Below are 9923 nucleotides of genomic sequence, written 5' to 3'. Positions count from 1 at the left end.
CATCACGTAGAAGATACTACCATCTGCGTAGAAAATACTATCATCTACTTAGAAGATACTCTCATCTACGTAGAAGATACTTTCATCTACGTATATGATAGTATCTTCTACGTAGATGATAGTATGCCATCTAGATACTATCGTCCACTTACATACTTTCATCTACGTACATGATACTGTCATCTAGAGTATGTAGAAGTGCAATCATATATGTGATACCAATGACATAGAGTTCACATTTACTGTCATTACATACACACCTACATGCGCTCACACACACACACACACACACACACACACACACACACACACACACACACACACATACGTACATACGTACATGTATACACACATATAGTGTTTGTGTGGGGGTGTTTTTGTATGGGTATGTAGTGTGTGCAACACGTGTTTGTGTCTGTATCTGTGTGTGTGTATGTGTGAATGTATGTGCGTGCGTGCGTGCGTGCGTGCGTGCGTGCGTGCGTGCGTGCGTGCGTGCGTGTGTGTGTGTGTGTGTGTGTGTTTGTGTTTGTGTGTCTATGCTAATGAGGCCCAATCTGAGGTTTCTTAGATAGTTACTAGTCTTTTCATCAGAATTTTAACAAAGTATGTTGTAATTTCATTACAGTGCTTGTTGTTTGTTGGAATTACTTTAATCCTCTTAAACCCCCAGAGGAGGTTATGCTTTCAGGGGATTATTGTCCGTCTCAAATTAGTGATAAAAAATGAAAAACGTATTATCTACGAAGAATATACTTATGTCTTTGTTGGACATACTTTTGTCTACGTAGAAGATATTTGCTACATTCTAATTCGTATATCTACAGGTTTGTGTTTCTATTTTATCTTTTAAAATATCTTACTTTGTTCATTTGTAACATTTTGCATAACCTTTAACACATACACAAACATACATACATACATACATACATACATACATACATACATACATACATACATACATACATACATACATACATACATACATACATGCATAAACACATACACAAACACACACATACATTCATACATACCTATGTGTGTATGTGTTTGCATGTATGTGTGTATGTATGTGTGTGTGTGTATACTGATGAGGGCATAGTATCGGAGATAAATATAATTTGGTTTCTTAGTTAGTCACTATTCTTTTCATTGGAATGTTAAGATGGTATGCTATAACTTCAATATTGTATTACAGTGCTTGATGTTAGCTGGAATTATTTTAATCCTCTTAAACCCCGAGAGAAGATTATCCTCTGAGGTAATTTTTGTCCGTATATATGTCACAAATTAGTGATAACTTATGAAAAACGTAATTATCTGTTTCGAAAATTATGTACCGCATTATACGTGAGGTACCATATTTGGTATCAAGGTTGTTTGGCGCAATCAATCAACGATTGTCGAGTTTAATGATCTTAGAGTACTCTTCGTATAAGGTCAAAGAGAATATTTACGTTAGTGACAAAACCCTTTTCATAATAGATTTTCCATCCTTTCAATTTTGATCAAAACAAATATATTTCAGCAATAATTGATTGCAACAAATTTTATTATACATTCTGATGCTCTTTGAAACTCAACAAGACATGCCCGAAGATACCGGATATTATTTTTGTATGCTTTGAATTATGATTTCGTGCCGTTATCATGATGGATTCTGTTTTTGTTGTTGGGGCAAGGAGTTATTATCCCAGCAAAAGTTGTCAGTAAGTTGTTGTTAGTTCTTCATGACATGTGAAAGGAATCCAGACAGTTACATTTATTCATTTATTTCATTAAATATACTTCTTGTTGTGAAAGGAAATATTTTATGCTATATTAATTATCCATATGTTAATCATATTTTGCTACAAATATTGCATAAGTTAACATGGTTTGCATTTATTTATTATTATTTCTTTATCTGTGAGAAGTTCACAGAGATCGAGAATACACAATATCTAATAGTATATGCAATGTAGGTAAAAAATATCCACGCCCCTCTTTTGATATTAATAAAAACATTGTATATAATGTTATGTATTAAGTATTCTCCTTTCCCATGCATGGGAAATCTATGCTGCATTTGCTGACGACTGTTTTTTTTCATTTGACATTGCACAGGAGATTTGTCACTCATTTGATGTATTTGAATTCGTCGTCAAAATATAATACAAAACACACAGAGTATTTCTCAAATAAATAAGAAAACTAAGTTCATTCTAGTAATTAATCCTCTTCTGGACAACCATAGAAATGAAATTCCAATGCGTTTATATATACATATAATTATACAACAATTCACGATAACGACCTCAATCCTCCCCCACACCCATACTTTAATGACAATTGTACGATAAACCCTGTACCAACCCTGACAAGGATAGGTTCTAGTCATTTAACGCCTTTGACACCTAAACTTATAAGGTTATTACAATTTACGTAAAAAGTTATTACATTTTACCGCAAGTTGAGATTATTACAATTTACGTCAATTTTTATTACAATTTGCGTATTACAATTTACGTCAAATTTTATTACAATTTACGTTGTTATTACAATTTACGTCAAAATTATTACAATTTGCTGCAAGTATTACAATTTACCTTTTTATTACAATTTACGTCGTAACATGCTCCTATTTTTCAATTCATTTAGAAAAAAAACTACTTTAAATTTATCTTTGCAAGCATACATCTCCTAATGATCAATGTTATGTAATGATACCAGGTATTCGTGAAAAGGTGAACGTATCCTGTCCCACCGGTAGCACCCGTCACAAACACATGCATCAGCAAATTAAGTTTTCCCCAAGGGCCCATGCCCCCATTTCAACCCTCTTCTGTTGCATTGCTCCTTTGGTCATGTTTTCAAAGTTGGGAACTTTAAACAAAACCAGTTTTAGTTCTTAGTTGTGTGCCACGATAAAGGTATGTACCTTGTACTACAAGAGGTATGGGCCCGTGAAGACCCGGGTTAGAATTTACAACCCGTGCATGTCGTAAGATCGCGACTAACGGGATCAGGAGGTCATACTCGCTGACTTGGTTGATGCATGTCATCGTAACCCAGTTGCGGAGATTGATGCTCATGATATCAATCTCTGGATTGTCTGGCCTAGATTCGATTATTTTCAGACCGCCGTTATATAGCAGGAACATTAAGGAGTTCGGCGTTGAACAATAAACTTTCCCAACTTCCCGTGCAATGTACATACACAACTATGTAGGTAATGCGTCTACCTCCTCAACTTCCCGTGCATTGTACATACACAACTATCCAGGTAATGCGTCTACCTTCTCAACTTCCCATGTAATGTACATACACAACTATCTAGGTAATGCGTCTACCTTCTCAACTTCCCGTGCAATGTACATACACAACTATCCAGGTAATGCGTCTACCTTCTCAACTTCCCGTGCAATGTACATACACAACTATCTAGGTAATGCGTCTACCTTCTCAACTTCCCGTGCAATGTACCTACAGAATTATCCTGGTAATGCGTCTACCTTCTCAACTTCCCATGTAATGTACATACACAACTATCTAGGTAATGCGTCTACCTTCTCAACTTCCAATGTAATGTACATACACAACTATCTAGGTATGTGTCTACCTTCTCAACTTCCCGTGCAATGTACATACACAACTATCCAGGTAATGTGTCTACCTTCTCAGCTTCCCGTGCAATGTACATACATAACTATCCAGGTAATGCGTCTACCTTCTCAACTTCCCGTGCAATGTACATACATAACTATCCAGGTAATGTGTCTACCTTCTCAACTTCCCATGTAATGTACCTACATAACTATCCAGGTAATGCGTCTATCTTCTCAACTTTTCAGGTGGTTGAGTCATAAAAACTGAGACAATTACGTGACAATTACATGGTGGATTAAACGTCCCAGACAGCAGGCTAAACATGCTATAAATCAGACCAGTCTGCAATCACTATTTGGAGTTTTATCTGACATTCTTTCAAAAGAAAGGCATCGTGGCTATTCCTTGAATGGTTAAAGATTCTGAAACAAAATCTTTGAAATTATGATAAAAAATTAATTAAATGTTAAAAGAAATTAAAAGTGATACGTAACTTAAATTTAATAATAATAACAACAACAATAATAATAATCATCATCAAGTCAAGGCGATTCATTCAATTTTACATAAAAAAACTATTTTCTCTCAAAGTCTGTGTCTGTGTTCGTTACATTAAGAGACATGGCCCGCTCACGTGGTCGAATAAACTGTTTGTCACACTCGTTCTAGTTCATACCTCTACTTAAGACTATACATGTTTATCTCCGTTTGCGTCAGATTGATATGATGGGATATTTTACACGGCCCATTTATTAACTTAGAAATTCGTGGCGTTCATGCTATGTCGAGCCAATTCAACCGCCTCTCCATCCGATAACAATTGACAGTCCCTATTAACTTTATCAAAAGCCTTTAAAGCGTCAATAAAACAGACAAACGTTGGTTGTTTCGACAGTTCCCGTATGTGTAACACAGCGTATAACGTGAATATGGAACACGTTCATAAGACAAGACATCGTTGTCTTCTTTCCATTTACTGAAGCCTGTAGTTAGTTCATCTATGGCAGATTAAATGTGTTGCCGAGAAAAGGTATTAAGTCTTGAACTAAGTGTTATTCAAGATGACAGGAGGGTGCCTACACTCAGGAGGACAAAGGGTTAGCGGTCTATTTCCTGACTCGTGTCGTGATCTCATAAAAAAATCAGACAAAGGCGTTGCACCACTAAGTTGATTCACCGAGAACATTCTCGAGATTTATACTATTTTAAAAACTCTTTACCTTCATCGTAAAATTGCCTCCTTAAATACTTTATAAACCTTAAGTAACGTGTTGGTTCATTAAAACGAATGCAGCTTCTATGAGAAGAACTTGTATGGAGGTATTCGAATATTGTATTCCTCGTGCAGGGGGAATATGTTTTAATGTTTTAACCGCAGGCTACTTCCCCTCCTTATAGAATCCTAGAACGGGCATGGTTATTAAATTCATTGGAACAGTTTTACGAGGGGCATAATTGTTTAATGCGGCACGTATTAAGTTTTATGCCGATTATATTGGTCCCGCGTTAGTTTTATACCATCAGCCGGAGGCGAGTGGTTTTAAACCTTAGGAGGGACGCATAAAACCACATGTAACTCTACTGATACTGCTACAACGACTTTATTTTGCGGATATATTTCAGGATAAAAACAAATTGAAAATTGCTTTAAAATATTGGTTTGATTGAGAGTTCATTTGAGCTGTGTCACGTGACTTTCATAGCCAAGTAAACAACGTGTTTTTCATAAAGATCACTTGAGGTGAAATGGGGTTTAACAACGCGGTAGATTATTGCACTTATATAGCGACATGCATGCACGTATGTGTTAGTGTGGCTGCTGGTACAGGTCCGGACCGATGCCGATTTTATAGTGCTAGCACACTGAGATTTCATGCCGCAGTTTAACATGAATACCCCGACTCCGAGCCCACCAGTCCTTGCTTTAGCCCCTTTTTGTTGAGTTCCAGGAAGGGTAACAACAAGTACCATCTTTTAACGTCTTTTGCTATGACGCTACCGGGGACCGAACCCCGGACCTTTCGCTCTCCGGGCGGATGCTCTACCACTAAACCACGGAGGCGGTCCAAGATCACTTGAACCGATCAGATCTTAAAGGGGCACTTTAAAGCAATTCCCTGGGACTGGTTGTTGACTTTGTTATTGTTGAGTACCCGGATGATATAGAAGAAACCTAGACTAGTTCGCAACCTGTGCTGCGCAATTCGTAAGCGCATTTGTCACTTTTATTGATAGTATAAGGGCGTATGGTCACATTGAAATGAAATACAGTTTTGGTTGACGAAGTTTTGATAAGTCACTTGTTTGGTAATTGTGCGATTTTCATTTACACTATTTTGGCTTGCAACACAAAGTAAATATTTCTCCTGAGCATTGCTTATTTTATCGTGTTTATATTTTTACAGTTTTATGGTTGATACCGTGCGAGGTGGTCAGCACTTGTTTTATGAGGGGGTCAAGTTTCGTTGTAAGAAAACGGTCCGTGAGAAGAAGTATTGGAACTGCGTTGTTGCTGCCTGCAGAGTGTCGTTGATCACTGAAAACGGCATTCTTCAAGCGGCTTTGCAGGTTAGAAAATAATGCACATGATCATGATGATAATAATCTTAAAGACATAGACTAAAAAGACTTTGCTTAACAAACTATTCAGTTATTTATTTTACTTATTATTATTACTTATTTTTAGATACCACAGGTATTTGTCACATGTACGAGGGGTGTTCATTAAAGATTTCCCCTAAACCACTTAGGGTTATCATATTTGGTTGAAATTTCACATGTGTAATGATACATGTATCTATGGGTTATGTCTAAATTTGCAGCACCGAACTACTAATCTTACCACTTTTACAGATGTTATGATCGAGTAGGGTGTGACAATGGAGCCAGTAGAATACCGAGCAGTGATTAGGTTTTTATATTTGAAAGGTCGCACACCAAAAGAAACTTTCGATGAAATGAAAGCAACTTATGGGGAAGATGCCCCATCATATGACGTTGTTAAACACTGGCATCGCCAGTTCAAGTGTGGTCGGACATCTGTGGAAACAGCTGCCATTCCTGGTCGCCCCCATTCAGCCATTGATGAGGACACTATCCATCAAGTGGAGACCGCCATTTTGGCAGACCGACGTATAACTGTTCGCCAGTTAGCACAAGATGACAATTTGAACATGCATAAGGTGTCTGCACGATCGATTCCCAGGTTGCTCACACCTTTCCAAAAGCAGGAACGAGTCAATTGCTCAAAGGATCTTTTGGACATGTGCCAAAAAAACCAGGCAAACCAGACTTATCACACAGGATGAAACATGGGTCCATCACTATGATCCTGAGACTAAAGTTCAGTCGATGCAATGGAAGCATGTGAAATCACCACCCCCAAAGAAGGCACGTGTCCAACCGTCTGCAGGCAAGGTCATGCTCACGGTGTTTTGGGACCAGCACGGAGTAGTGATGATGGATTTCTTGGCAAAGGATACCACAATTACAGGAGCTTATTATACTTCACTGCTGCGGAAATCGCGGGACGCTATCAAGCTTAAGAGGCGTGGCATGCTGACCAAGGGTGTCCGTCTCCTGCAAGACAATGCTCCAGTACACAACTCTCATGTTGCCCAGACAGAAGCGCGGTCCTGTGGCTATGAAATCCTTCCACATCCTCCTTACTCTCCTGACCTTGCACCATCTGACTTCCACCTCTTTCCAACCATGAAGTCATTTTTGAAGGGAAAACGTTTCACAGATGACGAAACACTGATTTCTGAAGTCAAGCCCTGGTTTGAGACGCAAAATGAGGGCTTTTACAAGCGAGGTCTCTATAGTTGCATAAAACGATCGGAGAAGTGTGTAACTCTTGGTGGTTCCTATGTGGAAATAGACTAATACCTATGCCAAGTTTCATTCCACTAGGTCCATCGGAAGTGGGTCAGGCGAAATATTTAATGAACACCCCTCGTATGTATAAATTTTGTTTATAGTTAATATTAGTTAAAATGCAATTATTTAATTGCAGGTGAACCATACCCACCAACCTATCCCATATGAGATGGAAGTGGAATCGTTCAAGTCCAAGCTCATCCACCGTGCTAAGACGGAAACAACGCCGATTCCAACCATATACGGAGATGAGATTTCCAGACTTCGCCGCCACCACGACGTAGTTCAAGACGACCTGCTTAAGGAAATTCCTTCCTTTGCATCCCAGAGCATAAATGTAAGGTTTTATTTACCACCAGTAATGCTTTCACAATCAATAATCTTGCCAAGTTTACATTCTTTGCTCTTAAAATGAGGAGCAAGCAGTTGTCCATTATATAAACTACTAATTCTACCACCATATGTATATGGTCTCAGATACCCTTGTACGGATTAGTATTGATATTACTACATGCACTTGTGGCGCAACATGTTTGAATGCTTGAATATATATATTGTAAAATGGGCCTGTGGCCTGATTTACTGAAATAAACCACTACTACCACTTCCTTTGCATCCCTGAAGACCATTCTGTACTGACAACGCCACAAGACCCTTCCCAAACTTCCTGCTACCCGACCTGAGATTCATCTTGAAGGACAGTGGACATTGACCGAAGCAGGAGAACACTTCCTTCATCGCATCGACAACGACATTCTCATCTTCACCACAAGCAAGAACACTGAGCACCTGTGTGCAGCAGATGAAGTGTTTGGTGACGGCACCTTCTCCTCGGCTCCACGACTGTTTGAGCAGATCTACACACTGCATGCTGAATTCCAAGGCCACATGTTCCCGCTTGTGTACTGTCTGCTCCCGAACAGGTCCGAAGATACGTACACCAGGACATATGAACATTTACGTCTAATGGCTCAACAGCAGAATTATAACTTTAATCCAACGCTATTTCAAAGAGAACAATCCAACGTAGAAGTCGCCAATCAACGAATTGAAGCCCACTGGTAAGCACCTACCAGAAAGAGAAGATACCGGCTGATTGACAACCGTCTTCAGGCTCTGAAAGACAATCTCCTCAACAACGTCATCGACGAAGTTGAGTACACAGATCACGTTGGTGACCTGATCCACTTGGAGTGAATGACTTGAACACAACGTGTATGCCAGTGCAACCGCAAATTTATTATAGAATGTATTTATGTCTTTACCATTATATTTTAAGATATAAGTTATTGTTGTTTTTGTAGAAATTATAATGTACATCTATGAAATATTAAAGTATTAGAGTTATGAAATTTGTTAAATGTAAGTTAAGTACTTTTGTGCAACTATACTATACTTCAGCATCTAATAAATTACTACTGTGATTACGGTATACGCATTTCTGTGTTTTTCTTGTAATTTGAGAGTCCCGGTATAGCAATATCCCGTGTTTACTGTAGCGTTACCAGTCTTACTGTAGCTTCACGAAAGCGAAGAGATTTTAGAGTTGATTATGGCTAGGTTTCGCTCTTCCGGCCCAGAACCGTTTCAGGTGTTTCACATAGGTGTCAAGTCTGAAAGGTCGACTGAGAAAGCCCACGTGACAACTATTTACATAACGTCCACGGTTCCTAAAAAATCCATTGAGTTAGATAGCAATGAGCAAGTAATCAACGTATTATCGGTTAACCCTTTGAACAAAGTATGTTGTTTTTACATCGGCACTTCACGCAAGGATATGAGTGTATGCCCTTTGTTTTAGTAAACCTAGACATGTAGACACTCACTTTTGACATATCCACCGTGCAAGATAACAGTGATTAATCAATCAATGTATTTTCTGTTAATCCTTTGATGACTACGAACGATCCGCTGATTTAAAAAAAGTAAATCAACTGATCATTCATCTCTTGCTGGGCTGTATATTACATAACACACATTTCACCTCACTTCAAACCTGGATTTAGATTGAATAATTACCCCAGACACAATAAATGCCAAATGGGAAGCTTCCTTAGGCATTCGGAGTGATGCTACCACTTATTATACCTGTAATAAATTCATTAACTGAGCATCAAGCGAATGACGACAAATACACAAGTGTAGGGTTATACCAGGAAATGGATGACAACAAGGGAGTAGTAATCGTATTATCGCCGCAATCCGAAATCCAAAAATGCTTTCACTGCATTGATACTTTTTTTAAACTATAACAATCAGAGGTATTTCCAAATGACGACAACCGATGAGCTCCGCCGTTCTTTTTGTCTGTTTGTTTAGGCTGAAGAAATTAATTACCATGCGCCCTTTGTCGAAATCGTTATAGATCACAGTTAACCAATCAGTGTTCAAAAATGGGTAAAACCAATATTGCCTCCAAGTTTATTTTGCTGTTCTTGCAGACGGTAGCCCAGATT

The 9923-nt window shown here is 38.5% G+C and overlaps 1 protein-coding gene across 1 annotated transcript; it reads left to right on the top strand.

Moving 5' to 3' along the window:
• The first annotated feature begins 5997 nt into the window (after nt 1-5997).
• LOC125378835 lies at nt 5998-9044 on the top strand. The gene is made up of 3 exons (XM_048394800.1): nt 5998-6156; nt 7604-7804; nt 8092-9044. Exons 1-3 carry the CDS (start codon nt 5998-6000, stop codon nt 8104-8106), a joined length of 375 nt encoding a protein of 124 aa, XP_048250757.1. The 3' UTR covers nt 8107-9044.
• Nucleotides 9045-9923: the final 879 nt, after the last annotated feature.

This window comes from Haliotis rufescens, unplaced genomic scaffold (assembly GCF_023055435.1).
Source record: "Haliotis rufescens isolate VD_foot unplaced genomic scaffold, xgHalRufe1.0.p SCAF_13, whole genome shotgun sequence".
Classification (NCBI taxonomy): Eukaryota; Metazoa; Mollusca; class Gastropoda; order Lepetellida; family Haliotidae; genus Haliotis; species Haliotis rufescens.
The sequence above is the reverse complement of the archived record's forward strand: the minus strand, read 5'-3'. Positions and strand labels throughout refer to the sequence as shown.